The 21,565-nt window shown below is 52.7% G+C and overlaps 1 protein-coding gene across 2 annotated transcripts in view; it reads left to right on the forward strand.

Moving 5' to 3' along the window:
- The window catches only part of PNPLA7 (patatin like phospholipase domain containing 7), a 134,105-nt gene extending 113,139 nt beyond the window's left edge, over positions 1-20,966 (forward strand). For both annotated transcript variants that reach the window (XM_036394025.2, XM_036394027.2), the window contains exons 29-36: positions 1,368-1,437; positions 3,323-3,439; positions 5,370-5,518; positions 7,796-7,948; positions 10,389-10,496; positions 14,453-14,540; positions 18,977-19,080; positions 20,197-20,966. In XM_036394025.2, the coding sequence (XP_036249918.1) occupies positions 1,368-1,437; positions 3,323-3,439; positions 5,370-5,518; positions 7,796-7,948; positions 10,389-10,496; positions 14,453-14,540; positions 18,977-19,080; positions 20,197-20,274 (867 nt within the window). In that variant the 3' untranslated portion in view covers positions 20,275-20,966. The remainder of the gene's footprint in view (positions 1-1,367; positions 1,438-3,322; positions 3,440-5,369; positions 5,519-7,795; positions 7,949-10,388; positions 10,497-14,452; positions 14,541-18,976; positions 19,081-20,196) is intronic.
- Positions 20,967-21,565: the final 599 nt, after the last annotated feature.

The raw sequence follows: 21,565 nt of genomic DNA on the forward strand, positions 1-21,565 counted from the left end.
CCAGAATATCTTCAGCTTGGAGAGGCACCTTAATTCTCTTGTAATCACACTTTATTCATCCACTTTGCTCTGGCATTTACACTGGGGTTGTGATCCTGGTGCAGTGCCTGTGAGCCCTCCCCAGTCCCACCAGCTTTGCAGAGCTGCTAAAGAGATTAAACTCAGGCAGAAAAACCCCTGCTGCTTGGCAGTGCAGAATTTCAGGCTGAACAGCACAGAAATCCCACCAGGAGCTGCAGCCTGGCCAGTGAGGGAGAGCTTCCACCTCCAGTGGTCCTGGAGTCCAAACCTGTGTTTGGTTTGTGTTTAAGGCCCATAAAGCTGTGCTGGAGAAGGCCAGACACCATGCCCAGTGAACAAAGGCTGCCTGGGAGGGCAGGTGCCTTGATTCAAGTTTTCTGATTGACAGAGCAGCATCAGCTGTTCCTGGGAACAGGACACAAGCTCAGTTTACTCAGACAAGTCCTCCTGCTTCCCCTTGGCAGCTACCATTTCACCAGGCACCATGGAAACTTTCCAAAACTGTCCTCTCTCCAACAGAGCCCTACACACTTGGGAGGTCACCTTCCCCTTTGCTTTTTCCAGCAGGTGGGAGGTGAGACACAGCTGAAACCAGAGGGAGACCTTCCCCTGCCAGGAGCAGGGCTGGCCCCATTGAATAAACTCCCAAAGCTCTTGGCTCAGCCATTCTTTTTGTGTCTCACCCTCCTTCTGTTCCACACTCCCCACTGTTGTGTTACCCTGCAGGATCTCAGGCAACCTCTAGAACTTTCTTGGAGATGTACCTTGCAGGGTCCTTTGTTCCTGTAGCCAGTGCTCCAGAGTTCGGTGTTGTCCTCTGTGATTCCAGAAAATGTTGGGTCTGCATTTCCTGCTGAAGTGATGACCCCTGGCTCCATCACCAGGAGGTACAGATTGGCCATTGCTCAGTCAGGAGGCCATGGATGATCATGTGCTTCATGTCCTCCAGTACTAAACAGCCTCAGGATCCCTTGGGATGGGAGTGACCATCAGACCCCCACCCTTCACCTGAAATCAAAACAAAAACCCCCTGCAGAAGGTGGCTCTGGTTTGTGTGAGGAGCTCTCTGTGCTGCCTCTGCACACTCTGCTGGAACAAGGGGCTCTTGCTACTTCAGAAAGGACAGGAGGATTTTTGTCTGCCTTGGTTCTGAATGAATTGTTTACATGAGAGACAAATTTATGAATTTAAACACAGGACTGAGGGGTTTCCTTCATCCATGCAGGTGTGTGTCTGTAGCTCTGTCTGGTAAGGTCCAGAGGTTGTTGCTCTGCTGTGTGTCAGGCACAGGGCGTGGTCAAGTGCAAGGTGACAGATTTAGTGAATTTGGGACTCTTCTGTTGCAGGATCTGTGGATTCCTTACTTCACCATCACCACTGACATCACTGCCTCGGCCATGAGGGTGCACAGGGATGGTGAGTGTGGCCATGGCCTCTCCAGGCCTTCAATCATCATGGGAGGCTTCAGGGTCACCCCTTCTTCCTGGAGCTTGTCTCACCTTTGAAATTTGTCTTTCCTCTTGCTTCTCCCTTCTGTGTTACCTGCTGAGCACCAAGCTGTGGCTGTACACAGGTGGCAAGGGACAGGGCTGCTGGCAGGGAATTAAATGAGATGCTGCATTCACTGTTTGGGGAGAAAATGGCTCCATTGGCACCTTTCTGTGTACTTAAAGCATCCTTAAAATCAAGTGCAGGTATTTTAGCCATAAATCAGACTTAAAGCAACCAAAGCCTTTGACAATTCCAATTCCCCTAAATGAAGCTGTCTTCCCCCAGAACAGGCTCTGCCTGAAGCAGGGGCTGAGTTGGGCTCTCATTTGTGGTCAGTCCTTTCTGTTTGTCACTGAGTGAAGAGGGGAGGAGGATCTGAGGTGCCTGGGATGTGTCCCTGCCTTTGCCTTTTGTCAGTCAGTGACTCAGCCTGCAGAGGAGACCTCCAGGTGCCCCAGATATTCCTGGGGGGAGCTGCAGCCTTTGCTGCCACATCTGATGTTTGTCCCTGGGGCTGGCACAGGTCACACTGCCCATTCCTGCCATGCCAGGGGGGTTATGGAGCTGCTGAAGGACTCTGGGCTTTGATCAGGGCAGCTAAAACAAGCAGAAAAAGGATTAACCCTTCTCAGAGGTTTTGTATTCCCATTCCACAGCAGGTTAAGCCAGTTGAGGTCAGGAAACTCACTCCAGCCAGCTGCTTGTCCCCGTGGAAGTTTAATGGAAGGAAAGGAATCAGCTGGAGAGTGGTTACGCTTGTCTCCACTGAATGGAGATAAATTAAGTTCCCAGCTGCTGCCATTTCCCATCTTGGTTTGGTCTGTGAGGTGTAACACACGTCAGCAGTTTCCTTGGGTGGAAATTCCACTAAAACTATTAATAATAACCCCCAAATGTGCCAGCATTAACCTGTGCTAACAGCAGGAGTGCTGGGGTTGGAATTAGAAACAGAGCTGTTATCTGTTTTAAAAAGAAAACACCAAAAGAAAATCAATGCCCAGGGAATTTGCTGGGAAGAGTTGCTGTTGGAAGCACCAAGCAGTTAATTACTGAGCAGTGATTTAGCACTGCAAGGCTCACTTATCTTGGTATTTTAAAGATTCACTTCTCAGACAAGCCTCTTGGCCTGTGGAAATGCAGTGTCTTCCCAATTTGGTTGATGCAAATGTTAAGAGAAAAATCAGTGTATAAGAGCCTTAAAGCAGAATGTTTTATAGGAAACACGGCCAATCAATTTCTACTTGACTAAACTTTGTTTCTAGCAGCTTAAAGGATTATTACTGTTCCTTACAGCACCAACAGAAATGGCCCAAGAGGAGATAATGATCCCCAGGAGGCATTTGCAGTGGTTTCACAAGACAAAACGTTTGCTTGTTGCAGAGGAGGGAAAACAGAATTTTTGGGGGTACTATAGCTTGTATTTTTCAGGTTCAGGTCCTGCTAAAAGGTTTGTGGATCTCTGTAGAACACAGTGACTGTAGCTGCACCTTTTCCTTCCCCCTCAGCCCCAGCTCCACAAACCCTGGTGCTCCCTGCAGTAGGAATATGCTGAGATCCCACAGGAGGCAGTAAATCTGAGGAATGGGCTTAAAACTGTGGATTCTGGGGCTTTGCCTGGTGTCTGCATAGTCTGTGTTTTTTCCTGGCCAGTAGTATGATACAGAAAATAATAAACTGTTTTAATAACTTCCTCACAGTGCTCTGAGGAAAGTCTCTATCTCTTGATTATCTTAATGAGTGCAGCAGCCTCCCCCCTGCGTGGCAGTAATTAATGCTGGCTGATTAATTAATGCTGCTGCCCTCCCTGCAGGCTCCCTGTGGAGGTACGTCCGGGCCAGCATGTCCCTCTCAGGGTACATGCCACCCCTGTGTGACCCCAAGGATGGCCATCTCCTCATGGATGGGGGCTACATCAACAACCTGCCAGGTAGGAGCACAGCCCGTGGGGGCAGAAATTCCCAGACCTGCCCATCAAACAGCCTGCAAGCCTTGGGGCTCTTGTTTATCCCCAAAACAAAGAGAAATCTCACAGACACCTTTAACCTCATGCTGGTTACCTGGAGTCCTTGCTCTCAGTTTTCTGGGTGTTCCCTTTATCTTGACTTTATTAACACTTTTTTTTTAATGAAGTATTTCCTGATAGCCAAATTCTGAACATACAACTCCCTAAGTTCTGTTCAGCTAAGTATGTATCTTCTATTCAGCTAAGTCTAATTTAGTGCTTGCTGAAGGGAGAGAGGAGGAATCAAACCACAGGCACACAATCTACCTTGGAGTTTCTCTTCAATCAGTTAATTAAGAAATAATTCTGAGAGAGCAACAGCATCTGCTGCTCAGGCTGGTGTCGCCTGGAGCATGTGGCAGTGGGGGAATCATGGGGCCATGGAAGGAGGGATGTGGGGTGTGGGATGAGGTCTGAACCCCCCAGCAGGGTCCAGGGGTGTGAACTGGCCGTGTTTGGGATGTGTTTTGTGTCAGGTTTCACTGCAGTCACAAGGGTGGGTGGCTCAGGGGTGGCTGAGGCAGCAGAGCCCTGCAGGGTCACTGCAGTTTGTGACTCAGGTAAAGAGGGAGGAACCTCAGGCAGAGACTCCCACCTGAGCAACCTGAGCCATTTACATCTTCCTGTCACACCCTGACTTTATTTTTCCATCAGGGCTGTATTTACCTAAAACCCAGGAACTGAAATGCACAAAACAGATCCCCCAAATCAGCATCTCCATTCTCTGTGATTGTAAGCCAGAATTGTGACTTGCAAACCAAAGCAACTCTTGCATCTCCACAGCTGGAGAGGGCAAAGAGCAGGCACAGGTGACACTGGGTGGGAAACAATAGACTGAACAAGCCCAGGAATATAAATCCAAGTCACAGAACAGATCTGATCTAAATAAGTGTCTAAATTAAGCCTCTAAATTGGCTCTTCAGGAGCTGTGGTTTTCCTACGCAAAACTATTCTGGAAACTGCAACTATCTTGGACTCTGGGGGTGTGAAAGAAATAGAAATCCATTCTGTGAGGTTCATGTCCTTCTCTTCCCTCCCCTGGCGCTTCCCTAAATCCTCACCCGTATCCAAAGACTGCAGCTCGTCCTTTTACTGACCTTGAAGTGGGAAGTGTTGCCTCATTTCTCTTCCCACTTTCAGATGTGAATCCTTCTCTTGGATCCCAGAGCTGTTCTCAGGCTGCCATCCAGCCTCTCCTCGCTGGCAGGTCCCTGTCCTGCTCCTCCCATTGTCACCTTCTCCCTGCAGCGTTGGCACTGCTCTCTCTAAGGCACTGCCACTTGTTCTCTCTGCAGGTCCCCCAGGGTTTTTTTTTGGAATTAATGTGGGTTTGATGTGCTCTATTCCATTGTACCCAACGTGGTGTCACTGCCCTGGTGCTGTGTGCCCTGTCCCCTGCTGCCTGGTGACCTCAGGGAGGGTCAGGTCATCCCACTGATCTGGGGCAAAACATCCCCTGTCAGTGATGTCCCCCAGCAGTGCAGCAGCGGGGACTCACCCTGGGGTCACTCAGGGCCTGGTTGGTGCAGGATTTGGGATCCCTCCCTCCCCACAGAGCCTCCCTGAGCAGGAATGGTCTGGGCAGAGCTGCTGCAGAGTTCATGTGGAATCACAGAGTTGTTTAGGCTGAAGATCCTCTAAGGCTGAGGCCAGCCACTCCCCAGCACTAAGCCATGTCCCCAGGTGCCACATGCACCTTTTGGATCCCTGCAGGGATGGGCACCCACGGGCACTTCTGTCCTGCTGCTCGCGGCGGGTGCGACCTCAGGTGCCACACCTGCGCCGTGCAGATCTGTATCTGCACCTGGGGCAGCAGGGAGGTGACACAGGGGCCTCTGACACCTCCTGTCCCCAGCTGACGTGGCCAGGTCCATGGGGGCCAAGGTGGTGATCGCCATCGACGTGGGCAGCCGCGACGAGACCGACCTGACCAACTACGGCGACTGCCTGAGCGGCTGGTGGCTGCTCTGGAAGAGGTGGAACCCCCTGGCTGAGAAAGTCAAGGTACTGGGGCTGGGCTGGAATGGTTTTCCAGGGCAGTGGGAGGAGTGGGAGAAGTGGGAAGATTCCCTCTGTTACTCAGGGAGCAGGTCTGGGCCAGATTTGTTGTTTTGCTGGATTTCACAGGATGACCAGGTTGGAAGAGACCTTCAAGATCATTGAGTCCAACCCAGCCCCAACCCCTGCACTCAACCCTGGCACCCAGTGCCACATCCAGGCTTTGTTAAACACACCCAGGCATGGGGACTCCACCACCTCCCTGGGCAGCCATTCCAGAACTTTATCACTCCTTCTGTAAAAAACTTTTTCCTGATATCCAACCTGAATTTCCCTGGTGCAGCTCGAGGCTGTGTGCTCTGGTTGTGTCAGTGCTGCTGGAGAAAGAGCCCAGCCCCAGCTGAGCACAGGCACCTTTCAGGAGCTGTGCAGAGTGATGAGGGCAGCCCTGAGTCTCCTTTGCTCCTGAAATGTGAATTCTTGTTCAAAGAAGGGAAGGCAGTGATGTGGGAAGCGGCTGGCAGAATTCTTAGAGCAAAGAAATCTTTTCTTGGATCTGCATACATTCTGATAAACTCAGAATTAATTAATTTTACCCATAAAAGCAGTAAATCTGTCCAGCTCACTTTCTATCCTGTGTCTCTGAACTGCTGATTTAGGGAGATTTTAGCACTTGGCAGTAATTAAGTGCAACTGATAAACAGGGGTCTGCAGAGCATGATTTTATTATTTTCCTTTTGTTGCATGTGCTCAGGCCAACTCTCTTCCTTATTCTGCATTTCCTAAATTACCTGGCTCTGTTACTCTCCCCCAAGTGGATATTGATTTTAATTCTTTCCTCCCAGTTGCATTCTCCAGTTGGAATTGGTCTCAGTAGTACCCAGTGAAATATTCCAACTGCCTGAATGGCAGTAGGCAACCATGGAAACATGGAATTCCTTCTGAACACCAAAAAACACTTTTTATTTATTGGCTGTGGTGAAACACTGGCCAAACAGAGGGCTGGTAGTTTCCATCTGTGAAAATGGTCAAAACTCAGCTGGACATGGTCTTGGACAAGCTGCCCCAGCTGGCCCTGCCTGGGCAGGAGGGAGGGTCTGGATGATCTCAAGGGGTCCCTGTCCACCTCAGCCATTCTGCAAAGTCTCTGCCCTGGCACTGGACAGATCAGAGAACCATGGGATTACAGACTGGGTGGGGTTGGAAGGGACCTTAAAGCCCTTTCAGTTCCCCCCCCACAAGCTTCCAAGCCCTGTCTAGCCTGGCCTTGAACACTGGCAGGGATGCGGCATCACTGATTTCTGCCTTGGAGGATCACTGTGCCCCTCACCTCAGCACAGATCTCTTAAGTTCTGTATTTATTTCACTATATCCTGGGATGAAAGTCTTGGTTCAAGCTTGTTGGAAGGCGATTCCCTTCCTGTGCTGACCAGGGACACTCTCCTGCCTGCTCACACTGGGGCCCAGCTGCAGGTGCTGCTGTGCCAGGGCATCACCAGGTGCCAGCTGTCTTGGTTTGAACAGACAGATGTCTGCTAAGGAAGGCAGGAGCCTCCTCTGAAATGGAAAATGTAAACCACCTCCCTCGGAATTATTATAATTTTGAAATTAAGGAGCTCTCAGGCAAAGATACGGGAGTAGGAATAACAGTTCTCTACTAGGAAAATTAAAATACAAATGTAATAGTACAAATAAAGAAAACAAGCCACTGCCAGAGTCAGAGCAGGCCCTGCCCCCTGTGTGTCAGGGGGTGGCACAGCCCCATCCCATGGGGGCTCAGCCCTCCTGCAGTGCCAGCTGTGGTTCTGCTGGAGCAGGGATCCTGCACAAGGGGGGAGTTTTCCTCTGCAGCTCCAGGGCTGCTGGAGATGGGCCTGGGCTCCCTCTGGCCATGCAGGGCAGCAGAAGCTGCTCCTCTGGCAATGCACTGGGCAAAGGCTGCTGTGCTGTGCCAGGCTCACATTGGATCCAGGTAGGAATGCTTGGCTCCTGCCCTGGGCGCAGCATCTCCCCATGGGATGCTGGAATTGGATCAGCCCTGCAGGGACACTCAGTGGCCATGGACAGCAGAGATCTCCTGCAGGGAGGATTGGCTGTGGGAGAGATCAAGAAAAAACTGCCCATGGACAGCAGAGAACTGCCCCAGCTCTGACAGATGGGGACAGAACACACAGCCCCGTTTCCAACCTGAGACACCAGCTCACTTCTCCCCCGTGCTGAGCACACCGAGCACATTCTGAAAGCCACCTGGAGGAGCTGAATTTGTGAATTTGTGCTGGGCAGGTGCTGAACATGGCCGAGATCCAGACACGTCTGGCCTACGTGTGCTGCGTGCGGCAGCTGGAGATGGTGAAGAACAGCGACTACTGCGAGTACATCCGGCCCCCCATTGACCGCTACGGCACCCTGGACTTCGGCAAGTTCGACGAGATCTGTGTGAGTGCCCCTGGCAACCCAGGGCCCAGCTCTGCTCCTCATGGCCCTGCTCCTCACAGCCCTGCCCCTCATAGCCCTGCCCCTCATGGCTCTGCCCCTCACAGCCCTGCCCCTCACAGCCCTGCTCCTCACTGCTCTGCCCCTCACTGCTCTGCCCCTCACTGCCCCTCACTGCCCCTCACTGCCCTGCCCCTCACAGCCTTGCTCCTCACTGCTCTGCTCCACACTGCCCTGCCCCTCATAGCCCTGCCCCTCACTGCCCCTCACAGCCCTGCTCCTCGCTGCTCTGCCCCTCACTGCCCCTCACAGCCCTGCCCCTCACAGCTCTGCCCCTCACAGCCCTGCTCCTCGCTGCTCTGCCCCTCAGTGCTCCTCACAGCCCTGCCCCTCACTGCCCCTCACTGCCCTGCCCCTCACAGCCCTGCTCCTCTCTGCCCCTCACTGCCCTGCTCCTCACGGCCCTGCTGCTGGTAATTAGTGCTGCAGCCAGTGCAGAGCGTGGCAGAGTGCAGAGGAGTGCGTTGGCAGAGTGAATAATTGACACTCAATAATGCTGTGGAATGATATCTCAGCTGGGAGATTGGATTAGCAGCAGGAATTGAGTTTGTAATCTTGATTCTGTCATGACCTGTGAAGGGATGGGTTGCCTTGCTCTGTTTTGTGGCAGTTCGGGCTCAGCTGCTGGGTGAGAGCTGCTCTGGGCAGTTTTGGGGTTTGGCATTGCTGTGGGCTGAGGTTTGGCCTCACTTTCACCTCCTCCTGGAGCTTGTTGTATCATGAAAGGTTTGCAGAAATCTGTCAGGGAGGCCTTGAATCCTGGAAATGGAGGGAAATGTGAAAATACCTGGTTCTGCGAACATTTGAACCCTTCTGTGAATAAAACATCATCCACAATTCCTCTGCACCCCTTGCAGGTCAGGAAGTGGCACCAGTGTCAGGGTGTTGAAGTGGTGCTGCCAGTTCACACATCACTGGCATGGGTTGTGTTTGTTTGTGTCAGAGCCCAGCAGGGGCAGAGCTGGCCCCAGGTGTGCAGGGAATTGTCCTGCTGACATAATCCAGTGTTCACAGCAGAAATGTCCCTGCTCAGGCAGGACAGCAAAAGCCATTCTGGCTCAGTGTCTCCTGTCAAGAAAATGATTTTACTGCCTCCTTCCATTCTTTGCCTGTTTTAGCCCTGCAGGCATCTTCCATGTCCAGATATTCCTTCAGAGCTTTGCTCCTCTCCCAGGCTGGAAAAGCACCACTCCTCCTTGAAGTCAATCTCCATTACACTTTAATGAGAAGCTGTGATGCTCCTTAGCCTGCAGACTGCTCTCTCTGGTCCTGGCTTAGCAAACACTGACCAGCCCCAGGAGCACAGCTTAGCCCTGCAGGTTCCCATCTGAGAGACTCCTTAGGACACACAGCAGCTACTCCAAACCTCCAGCTGATTTCCCCAGTGTAAATATTTTCTCTGGGATATTTGGTGCCTCTTGGCTCGTGGGCAAACACTGCTGTCTGCTTGTGGATCTAGGACTTTGCTGATATATAATTCTTTGTTCTTTGCCAGCTGGAGCCCTGGCTGATGTGGAAACCTTGACAGACAGGTGTGGTAGTTCATCACGGGAGCAAATCGTGAGCTGTCACATCCCTGCTCTGTTCTAATGTGCTGCTGTTAAAGAGATGTAAAAGCACCAGGCAAATTTTGTCAGTGCAATAAAACCTGAGAGAAGGGCAGTTCCTCACAAGTGTCACTGTCTGTGAGCAGGTTCTTGGCACCAGACACTGCAGGGATGGAGGGGCAGCACCTCCTGGATCCTCATTCCCTGCAGCAGAGCTCACTAACTTCAGTCCACAAGGGAGCTTTAAACTGTGCTGTCCAAAGGGAAGGACAGTCCAGGCATTCCTTTATCCTTAGGGGCTGGGAAGTACTGGGGGGGTTCATTTCAGCTCTGTGCCTGGATTTTACAGGAAATAGAAATGGGCACCAGCATTTTCCAAGGAGCTGAAATCTCTTCATATCAAACCCCTCGTGTTCAGCCCCAAGCAGGGGTGGCTGTTCTGCAGCTCAGCTTCCCCTGGCTGGTTTGGGTCAGCCTGACCTGCCAGTGGCAGAGCTGTCAGCTCCTTTTTCTTCCCTTAATCACCCCCACCCTGGGCTGGCATAGATGCTGGGAAGTGAACTCCAGCCCCAAGGAAGGCTCTGAACCCTCATCCAAAAACTGGAGGAGAGACAACACCAGAGGTTTAATGCTGCTGCCAGAACCAGGGCTGGAGATGGGATCCAGGGCTCCCAAAACCTGTTGCTCTGTCCTTCCCATTTGATTTTTCAACATAATTTCTACTGTGTTCTGAGAAAAAGAGTAAAACTTGGGGCAATGGGTCTGTTTTTTCCAGTTGTTCCTATGCTAATGGCAGTTATTAATTACTTTCTTTTCTCCTGATTTTTTTTTCCCAGGAAGTGGGATACCAGCATGGGAAAACTGTATTTAATGTGTGGTGCAGGAGTGGAGTCCTTGACAAGATGCTGAAGGACAGGCAAGAGACCTGCAAATCCAAAACTGATGTAAGTGCTCAGGGAAATGCTCTGTGCTCCTGGAGCTGCTCAGGGCTGGGGCAAGGGACAGTGACTGCCCTGAGGCTGGGTCACAGCTCAGTGCTCTGGATTTCCTGGCAGGGAAGTTCCAGTTTTTAAGAAACAGTTCCAGTTCCAGGTTTTAAGAAAAACAGTTCCAGTTCCAGGTTTTAAGAAACAGTTACCACCTTTTTGAGGAATTTGGATAATATATGATAATATAAGGGCTCACTGTCCTTCCTTTCCTTTGAATCCCTCTGATTTGAAACCCAAGTGCTACAAAGGCTTCATGTTTTACCCAGTAATTCTTTTTTATCATCTTTTAGAGAGGGAAATGAGCAGTAATTTTTTAAGGGATGGCCAGAATGAATCATAGCTGTCTTGATCCTCTCAGAGGGGAGTCAAGTGAGGTGAGAGATGACACTGAGGATTTGCAGCTCTCCAGAGGTGGGTGGCAGAGCACTTTGGCTCAGAGATAGGGAGAGGATGGATGGCAGGATGGACACTGGGCCAGGGCTGAGGGGTGGATGATTCCACATCCAGGTGCCCTCAGTGTCAGCAGAGGCTGTGAGTCACTGAGGGGTGGAAATGGCTCTGCTGGGAGGAGGTGAATGTCACCCTCAGCTCCAGGGGGACTTCCCAGCATCAGATGGATCTGCCCACGCTGCCTGGCAGGGCCAGAGTGGCTCTGGAAGGAGCACACAGGGACTGAGCCCTGGAGGAGACCCCTGGAGATCCACGAGCCTGAGGAACCCCCAGACTCCTCAGCTGGGGTTCCTCCCTGGGAGCACACCTGGGTGAGGAGGTGCTTCAGTGTGGCTGCACAAGATGAGTCCTCAGTCCACCTCTGGCACCTCCTGATCAGCCATGAGGGGCTGGGGTTCAGATTTTGTGTTGAAGTCACAAGGAGAAGTCAAGGCAGGGAGAATTGTGTGTCTCAGAGTTGGCTGTGTCCTATTTCAGCCTCGCTTTTATCACCAGCCAGTAAAAAGCCTCAAACATTTTCAGTGCTGTGACAGACACTTCTTTTAAAGAAGACTGCTTTTTAAACTGCCCTTTTTACAGGATTCAGTAATGGAGGGGAATATTTCACTTAAATCATGCTATCACAGCAGCATGATGGACATTTATCACACCTCCCCTGGCTTCTGTGGCACTTCAGTGCCCTGGAGAGCAAATCTGTCACCTGCTCATTGCAGACACAGCCTGACCCTGCCCTCACTTGATAATGAGGCACCAAGTGCTGATTGCTGAGGTGCCACAGCACGGAAATAACAGGGTAGGGAGAGTGACTCACCACCCCTGCCAGGTTATGGAGCAGGAACCACGGGCTCTGTGCATCCCAAGGACCTGTGGGATCATCTGCTCATCCTCCTAAAACTCCAGAGCCCTCTGAAACCCAAGATTTTTGCATCTGACTTGTGTTGCAGGAGATTTATTTCTATGAAGTTACAACTGTTGCAGCTCCCACTGGGGTATTTTTCTTGCTTTTCTTAGTCCATTAGAGTCACTTAAGTCCTTTAGCTGTGTTATCTTCCAGGCAGAGCAGCTGATATTTTTAACTTGCCTTTCATTAGCAAAGGTTTTGATGCTTTATGTGTTTTAGTTCTTCATCTATTTCTGGAGTGTTCAACATCTGAGAGCTGAGTGCCATTTCTTATCGTCTCGTTTCCATGTTGTGAGCATTGCAGTTTTATTTAAAAATCCAGATATTTAATCATTTAGATGCTTCTCCTTTGCTTTGATCATTTAGTCCCTGTTTATCTTGTCTCCAAAATGCAAATACTGAAGACACAAACAACAGGAACCTTACATAAACTTTACTTTGAGCAGCCCTTACTCCTTTCCAGTATGGAATGCTGCAGCACCATTAATTGGGTCTGCTTGGGGAAGTTCTGTCTACTGAGCTGTTATTCATAGTCAAAGCTAAATATAAACCAGTGGACTACAATAGTAACTGTCTTTCTCCTCTAATTTATTTCATAAAGATTGTGCCAAAGAGAAAAACTTTCCTCCTTGGAAAAAAAAAATACCAGAGAAGTCTGAGAGTAGGTTTCAGGTGGATGTGAGACACTTCTTTGCTTTGTGTTATCTGATGGGAGGATGATTTTGTCCTTAAAAGTAGTGAGAGGAAGCACTGAAACATTAAACTCCTGTTTGTAAAGCACCAAATGAGTGTGGGAAGACACCTGGTTTCCCTCAAGTGGTTTTCCAGTCCTGGTGCTGAGGCTTTGGGTGCAGCTGCCTGCCCAGTGCCCTCAAACAGGCTGACCTGGGGACAGCTGGGGGACAGGTGCTTCTGAGGGTGCAGTCCCACTTCATTCCCATCCATCCTCACCACAGGAGCTGCTGATGGTTTTCCTGGGGCACACTTAGGTGCTGAGCCCTGCAGGATTTCGTTCAGCTGTTCACTGCAGAGCCCTTCCATCCCTGCTCCCAGGGACAGCCTGGCACTTTGTGCCCAAGTGCTCTGGGCAGCCACCTCATCCTCCTGGGTTCTGGGGTGCAGGGACAGCCTCAGACCTGGCTGTGTCCCTGTGGTGTCCCTCACTGAGCTTTGTGGCACAGGCTGGAGCTGTCAAGGAGCTTTTCTTCCCTGTCCTGGGGAGGAGCTTCCTGCAGATGCTGCACTGGGAACGTTCAGGTTGGATGTTCAAAGTGAGCCTGGGCTGACTCATCCTTTCCAGCAGTTCCTTAACAGTCACAATGAGCTTCTCAACTTCTTTATGTTTTAAGGTGTGTGTCCTGAGCTGCTGCTGTTCCATTTCATACAGGTACCTTTTCATTCCCTCCAGGCTTTCTCTGCCCCTGTTGCTTGTCCTGGATCTGCTCTGTGCTGTGGCTGTTCTAAATTACATCAAAATCAGATGAAAGGTCAACTGAGAGCACTTTGCTGCAGCAGCAATGGGCTGCTGCTGTGACCCCACGGGGCTGTGTGATTCACAGGCTTGGTGTTCTTGCCAGAGGAGCAGAGGATTGTTCATGAAACCCCGTGTTAGGAAGCTGCCCTGGCTGGGAGCACATGGGCAGGTCTGGGTGTTTGGGAACATAACTGGCACAGCAACTCCTGGCCAGTTCCCTCTGCCTGCTCTCCCCCATCCCCTTCCTCTGGGCTGGGGTTGTTGCTGTGTCCATTAAACTCACTGGGTTTAAAAAAGGATGAGAGGTGTTGAGGTGTCCTCCTGGTTACCTTGTGCCCATCCAGAGAGGGAGGGGTGGCTGCAGGAAGCCTGAGAGGGCTCCTAAATGCCAAAGCTGGGTTTTCTTAGAGGAGACACTGGAGCAAGAACTTCTCAAAATAGAGAACACTCAGCCCACTGCTTGGATGAGACAGAGTGAAAATAGCAAGGGTTTACTGGAGAGAGGAATTGCAGTGGGAGATGTCTCTGCAGGCTCTGGCTCACTGCAGCACCTCCAGCTCTGGGGCTTTTAGGGGTCCCTGGGGGTCCTGCTCACCCCAGTGCCCTCCTGTCCCTGCAGCCTCTGTGGCATCACTCCAGCTGAGGGATGGCCACTGTGTGTCCCACCTGGTCACCTTCTCCCAAAAGCAGAAGCTCCCTGGGGGCGGCACCTGGCCCAGGCAGTGCCTCACAAAGGGACCCTGATGGAGAAAAACACATAGAGGGAGCTCTGCCATGCCAGGGCCCAGCCCCTCCTGTGCTTGTCTCTGGGGTCTCTTTAATAAGGCTCCTTGTTGTGTGGGTGGAGTAAGAGCCATTCAAAGCATGTCCCACTGTTGGGAATCCCATCTCTGCCAGCAGACCTGCCTCAGGAGAGCTGTTTGCAGGATTTCTCACTGATGAGTAATGAGGGGGCAGCTGTGGAGAATTTGTGCGTCTGGAGCTTTGTCTGTTCAATATCGTTTTTATACAGTCTCGACTTGTTTGGATTTTCTGTGTACATTTCTGTGTACATTTGCTGACAAACCTTCAACTTCTGTGTTTCAGAACGTGACCTGTCCCACCACGTCCTTCACAGACCTGGCTGAGATCGTGTCCCGCATCGAGCCCGTCAAGGCTCCTCCGCTGGCTGACGGTGAGGGGCACGAGGGGGACAAGGGACAGCTCCTGCCTGCCTGCCCTCCCCTGCCTGTGCTCAGCAAGGGCCCTGCAGGGCACTGCCAGCCCCTCCCTGCTCCCTCAGAGCCCTGACCCTCTGTGTCCCCCTCCTGCCACCTCCTCTGGGACAGTGGGATCGGTTGGGGTGTCCTCTGCAGCTGCTGCCAGCCCCTTCCTGGGCAGCTCCCAGGGGGGAATAATCCCTGCTGGAGTCTCAGCTGAGGGAATAACACAAGGGGCAGCTCAGCTTCCATCCCCTCAGGCTGTCCTGTGCCCTTCTGCTGGCTCCATCCTCAGCCCTGTTGGGCAGGGGGAGGCTGAGTTCAAGCCCTGCCCCAAGGATGTTGGGCAGGGGGAGGCTGAGTTCAAGCCCTGCCCCAAGGATGTTTTCCCTGCTGTCGTGAGTAGGATCAGGAGTGACTCACTGGCTCCAGTGCTTTTTGTGTGCTCCTGTTGTGGGAGCAGCAGTGAACTGGAGAGGAGCAGGCAGCAGCTCCTGCATGGTGACACAGAGGGGCTCTGTGCCCCGTGCTGGCCCTGCCCTGCAGAGCAGCTCCCTGGTTATGGAGCTCTCAGATCCAAAAGGATCAGAGCCTTGCAGGCCTGAAACCCCTGAGTGTGTCACCAGGGCTGGAGCTCTTTCTAAACAGTCTTCCCCTCCTCCTGATTCTTGTTCCTGCAGAGGGAAAGCTAAAGTTAGCAGTGCTCCCATCTGTGACTGTTTGCAGAGATGTCCCTGTGGTAATTTGAAATGCTAATTACAATCATATGCCTTATGAAGAAAATATTAATCAAATGTGGTTGAAGCAGCCATTGTGAATAAGAGTGAAGAGTTCATGGTATGTGGTTATTTAAGGCTCAGGCACTGAGACTTGCTGAGATTTCACCAGAGCACTGGGACAGATCCTCCTCCACTCTGGAGCTCCTGATGATTCCCTGTTAGGCTCCTGCTTTCTGCTGGGCAGGGCTGTGGAGGGAGTGTGGCAAATGGACCTGGCACCCTCTGGGCTGAGGAGGGGCAGTGCAGGGGCTGCTGGGCATGGATGCCATGGAGGGATGGGGCCACGTGCTCCCCATGGCTGCTGAAATGCCTTGGCTGTAGGGTCTGAGGAGGGGCTGGCAGCAGAGTCGTGCACGTGCAGGATCCTTTGTGTTCTGCCATGTGGCTGAGGGGCCCTGGCCGTGTCTGGGTGGCAGTGACAGCAGTGACATCCCTCAGTGCCCTCTGTGCATGAGACACTTGCTGAAGAGCTGTGGGGGAAGGTGTGTGGTGAGGTGAGCTCAGGGGGAGGGTGGCACCTCCCTGCGGTGGCCTCGTGGCTGTCAGGTGGCTCCTCTGGCATTGCTCTGCTCTGGGGGTGAGGAGGCTCTGAGGTTTGTGACCTGGGGAGGGGACAGGGAACTCCTTGGTGGCCTGGCTGTGATCCTGCACTGTCACCTTTGTTCTCCCTGGAAATCCCTTCCTGAGGGAGGTTTGGATCACAGAGGCTGAGAAAGGCACAGAGGCTGAGCACCCTGCAGGTCTGGGGCTGGCTGGGGAAATCCTGGCAGTAATTTTGTTCTCAAGAAAGCAAAGGGAAAGGCTCAAGTTCTGATGGATGGGGAAGGGTCAGCACAGAGGGTAAGAAGCCTGGGTGGGGCAGGAGCTGTGTGGGCTTTGTGGGGAAAGGGCAGGGGAATTCCTCCTCCTCTTGAGCACACAGAGAGCAGTGACCAAAGACATGAAAAAGGTTTTCAAAAGGGATCCTGTGCCTCAGGCAGGGCTGAGCAGAGGGACCTGAGTGCCAGAGTGCTGGGACACAGGTGTCTCATTTCACAGCAGTGTTGGTGGCCCTGTTGCCATTCTCCATCCCCACATCCCTCAGCCAGGATCATCCCTCTGCCCAGCTGGGGTTTGGGCACACAGAGCTGTGGCTGTGGCCAGGGGAGCTCAGGTGCCACTTTGGGGGTGGCTCTGTCACATCCCTGCTCAGGCTCCCCCTGGGAGGGATGGCTGAGCCCAGGAGATGCAGCACTTGTAGCAATGGTCATTTGGATAATGGGATTTGTGGAGGAGAAATGTTCCTGGTGCTGTCAAATGCCTGGGTTTGCCATCCAGCTGGAGCAGGAGACATCCCAGCACCTCTCAAGGGACACAATTAGCAGGCACCAGCCACCTCTGCATCTTAGCTGCTTTAAAAGAACTTTTCTGGAGCAGCACTAATGCAGCTGAGGCTGTGCTGAGCTTCCAGGTGCTGACTGACCCCTCCAGCCACAGCACAGCTGTGCCCAGCTGGGCTTCCCTGCAGGAATCAGCCACAAAGCAGAAACAGCCCAGCTGCAGGAGCACGGGGCAGGCTCTGGGTGGGAAATGCCCTCCCTGCAGGGAATGTGCTCACCCTGCTCATGCCAGGCCTGGGGACCTTCCCAGGGTGGAATCTCCTCCTGGCTGAGCTCTTTGGGTGGTGCTGAGCTGAACAGAGCAGCAAGGCCCTGGTCCTGCCTGGTGCTTCTGGGAGGTTTTGTAGTGCCCAGAGCGTCACTGTGAGCTCAGCCTTGGTGGAAGGTGATGGTTTGGGACAGCAGGGCCACCTCCTGCTCTCCTTTCCCCCCTCCAGCACCCAGAGCTGTGCTCTGAGGGATGTGAGAAGGGTGGCTCTTGGTTCTGTGTCTGTAGAGGACTGTTAAATGCTGAATAGTGCTGGGAGAATCAAGGAATTTGGTCTTGATGGCAGCTGGTTTTATTGGAAGTATAAACTCCAAACTCTTGTTTGTGGTGTCTGTTACTGTTCAGATGAGTTTCCACTTTCTCTGGTGTATTTTATCAAAGATTATCATTAGTGTTTTTAGTAAAAACTAACAATCATTGTCTAACTCTCAGTAAAAAAAACCCTAAAAATAATAAAAGAAAATAAAAAAGACCTAATGTCCTTCATTCCAATGTTCTAGCAGTTGGTAGTAGTTATGTGCTAGGAGAAAAGGCTGTGGAACAGACTGTGCTGTTGTCTTCAGCATGGAGCAGATGCTATTGATGGCTCCCAGGAGAAATACTTAATCAAGGATCTGGTTTAAACAGGAGCCCCCTCTTCACCAGTGGGCTGCATCCAGCTATTGCCTCAGAGCACACTGGAATTAACTCAGGAAAGGGGCAGAAGAGCCGGTGTCACACAAAGGTGATTTTAATGGTGACCATAAAATGTCATTTTCACACCTTCAGCTGCATCCTGAAGCTCTGAGTGCCAGCAGAGGAAGGTGCTGCCTGCCAGGGGCTCTGTCCTGCTGCCCACGTGCCCTGGGGTCACCAGGGGCTGGGACAGGGGCTGGGGGCAGCTGGGACCAGCAATGGCTCCCCCAGCCCAGCTCATTCCTGGAGTTGCTGTGGGGAGCAGCCCTGGTGCAGGTGGAGTCAGAGAATGGTTTGAGCTGGGAGGGACCTCAAAGCCCATCCAGTGCCACCCCTGCCATGGCAGGGACACCTCCCACTGTCCCAGGTGCTCCCAGCCCTGCCCAGCCTGGCCTGGGGCACTGCCAGGGATCCAGGGGCAGCCCCAGCTGCTCTGGGCACCCTGTGCCAGGGCCTGCCCACCCTCACAGGGAACAATTCCTAATTCCCAATATCCCACCCATCCCTGTCTTCCTTAAGGCCAGCCCCCTTGTCCTGCTCCTCCAGGCCTTGGCAGGTCCTGCTCCTGCTGCCTGTTTTGCAGATCCTCCAGGTGATCTCCAGATGCTGGCAGAGGTGTTGGCTCTGCACTGATGTGTCCTCATTCCATTGGAACAGGCTGGGGCTGTTCCTTGCCCATCCTGCTGCTGTGCACAGCTCTTGAGACTCCCTAAATTATGTTAATCTGCCGGATTACTGGAGAAAGCAAGTGATTGTCCTCTGCAGAGAGGAAGGGAATGTGAATGTCAGTGTCCCTGTGGAGCAGAGATTGTGAGGCACTCAGTTATCAGCTCCACAGCAGGCAGAGCTCACCCTAAGCCTGGGATCCCTGGTCCAGAGCCTGTGAGCACAGGGAGTTTGGCTTGGCAGCTCAGAGGCTTCTCAAGGTGTCCCACAGGGTCTGGTTGGGCTGAGGGGTGGAACACAGCAGCTGTGCTCTGAAGGGCATTCCCCAGGGAGCACCCCCCAAACCTGTGTCCTCTGGGAGCTGGCACCCACCACAGTGACCTGAACAGCGGGACAGAGCTGCTGTGCTGTGGTTCCTTGGATTCTGGAGGGCTCCAGGGCACCACTGGCAGAGAGGATGTGGTTTCTGTTTATGTGCTGGGGAGCTGAGATCTGTGTGTGAGCAGTCCCAGTTCACTGAGCTGCAGAGAGCTGCTGGCACTGCCCTGCCTGTGCTCAGTGACAGTGGCACTCATTCCTCTCCCAGCTTCCTCTGCCTCTCTGCTTGCCAGTTAAACCCTGTGCTTTGTGTCTTCTCTCCTCAGATGAGTCAGACTACCAGACTGAGTATGAGGAAGAAGTTCTGGACAGCCAGAAGGATGATTACCTTGATTTCATAAGCAACCAGGCTGAGGAAGACTCTGACTCGGTATGAACACCCTGAACAGGCAGTGCTGGTCATTGCTGGGTCTGAATGGTGTCAGGTGGATGTGTTGGGAGAGATGCTGAGAGGAGCATCTGGGAGGGGCTGCCTGAGGAGCACTGTGCAGAATTGCTTTTTGTTAGTACAGACACTAAATGGCACATGCTCACCGTCCTCAGGCCAGTCCCTGCCACGTGTGGCAAAACCTGGCCACAGTTAAATCCTGTCCTGCAGCTCTGGGTTTGCTCATGAGGTGGATCAGGGCTGGAGAGGCTGAGGGAGCTGCTTCCTCCAGCCTGGGGGAGAGGAGCTGAAGGGAGGATCTGCCAGCAGGGTGGGGAGGGTGAAGGGGATTGTGGAGGAGAAGGGGGTTATGAAGGAGAAGGGGATTTTAGAGGAGAAGGGGATTGTGGAGGAGAAGGGGGTTATGGAGGAGAAGGGGGTTATGGAGGAGAAGGGGATTGTGGAGGAGAAGGGGATTTTAGAGGAGAAGGGGATTGTGGAGGAGAAGGGGGTTATGGAGGAGATGCCCATCAAAAAGCCAGGAGGGGCCTGGCACAATTTGTGCTGAAGAAAACCCTCCCTGGGGCGAGTGGGAAGTGCTGCCCTGTACACACAGCTGACACCCACCCTGGGTTGTGTGGAGAGAGGTGGAAACTCCACCCTTGTAGATACTTGAAAAGCAAAGCCCTGAAGAAGCAGCTCCAGCACTTGAGCCAGCCCTGCTTAGAGCAGATGACTGGAATTGTCTTCCAGAGGTCCCTTCCAAGCACAGGGCTTTGATTCTGTGGGACAGCAGGCCCACCCTGAGGTAACTGTGAGACCAGGTGTGCTGAGCAGCACAGCTCAGACAGTCCCATCCCTGCTGCTCTGACTGCAGCAGGGTTTGGAAGGTGCTGTTGTGTTAGTCCTGGACAGTTCCTCAGTGGGAGCACAGGGTGGATGGGAAGGGCCCATGGGAGGGTGTCCAATGGTGTTGGTGTTTTCAGGGAGGAGCTGGAGTGATGGGGGCTCTGTTTGCTGTGCTTACCCGAGCTGGTGGGAGAGGAGGTGAAGAGGACAGGTTTTAGCCAGCTCAGGAGGATGCTGAAGTTGCAGTTTGTGCTTCCTTTTCTCCTGCAGGATGAGGAGATGCAGCTGAGGAAGCGCAGGAATGTGCCCAGCGGGGAGGCCCAGAGCAGCACCGGAGAGCCGGGGTAGAGCTGGGAGAGGCCGAGCTGCCAGCTGGGAGCCACAGCCCAAACTGCTGACAGAGCAGCCCTATTTATTTATTTAATGCTTCACCAAACCAAAACAACACCAGATGAATGAAGGCAGAGTTCATCCTTCTCCAGCCAGGGCCGGGCACTCAGCACCACCCACACCGAGTCCTTTGGAGCTCTGGGCAGGGGGGCTGCCGTGGGCCCTGCTCCTTCCTGCAGGTGCTGGGAGCAGCAGTTATTGATCACAGACTGGCAGGGGGGCAGTTCAAAGCTGCCTGGATTCTTGCTGCTGTGTTTTTAGGCACTGTTTTTACTGCCAAGGCCCAAAGAACACTGGGGACCTCCCCCTGCAAGGTGCTGGGAGGGCTCGGGCAGCAGCACTGGAGAGAGGGAGGGGTTTGTGGGTTGCAGCCTTGCTTTCTTTCACACGAATCAGGTAACTGTGTAATTAACTCCTCAGTGACTTCCAACCATGTACTGGTGAGCAGTGCTCTGACAGGAGCAAATCTGAATGTATTTAACTTGAAATCTAAACCTAAGAAATCATTGTGAAGGGTGACCACAGAGCCTGGATCCTCGAGTCAGCAGCAGGACATTCACTGATGGATCATGGAACTGACACTTGCTGGGCAACTCTGGAATCACCACTTGGCTGTACTTGCCCTGTTGAAATAAAGTTATTTTGCTGGATTGAAATGTCTCTGTTTCTTTGCATCAGATCCTACAAAGAGAAAAGTTGTCAACAACTGAGAGCCCGACTTGCCTCTGCTTATCTCAGACTTGCAGAGGAACACACACAGAGTTTCCAGGTGCTCAGCCCAGCAGGAGTCACTCCAGGTATTGTCAGGCACGGGGAAGAATCTCCAGTGCTCTGTCCCCAGGGCTGGAGCTGTCCTGGCTGTTGGATCTGTCCAGACACCCCCTGGTGCTCAGCTCGTGTCACATCTGTCATTGCCAATGGCTGCATGACCAAGCTGATTCTTGCTTTATGGCAGCCCCAGCTCAGCCCCAGTTGTAGGTGCTGTTGCCTTGAAGGGATTTGTCATCAACCAGAGCACCAAGGTCACCCCCAGAGCTGCCTCCTTCCCTCAGCTCTCCTGGCCCTCCAGGCATCACCAGAGCTGGGCAGCACCCTAGGGCCAGGAACGTGTTTGGTGAGAAATGGGGTTTGGAAAAGCTGGGAATTGTCACCTCTTCTCTGCATTTACCCTCCTTTTCTCTCCTGGAACACACTCTCCTTTACCTGCCCTGCATTGTGCTTTCCTCTGTCACAGAATCCCAGGCTGGTT

The sequence above is a fragment of the Molothrus ater genome, chromosome 20 (assembly GCF_012460135.2).
Source record: "Molothrus ater isolate BHLD 08-10-18 breed brown headed cowbird chromosome 20, BPBGC_Mater_1.1, whole genome shotgun sequence".
In the NCBI taxonomy this organism is placed as follows: Eukaryota; Metazoa; Chordata; class Aves; order Passeriformes; family Icteridae; genus Molothrus; species Molothrus ater.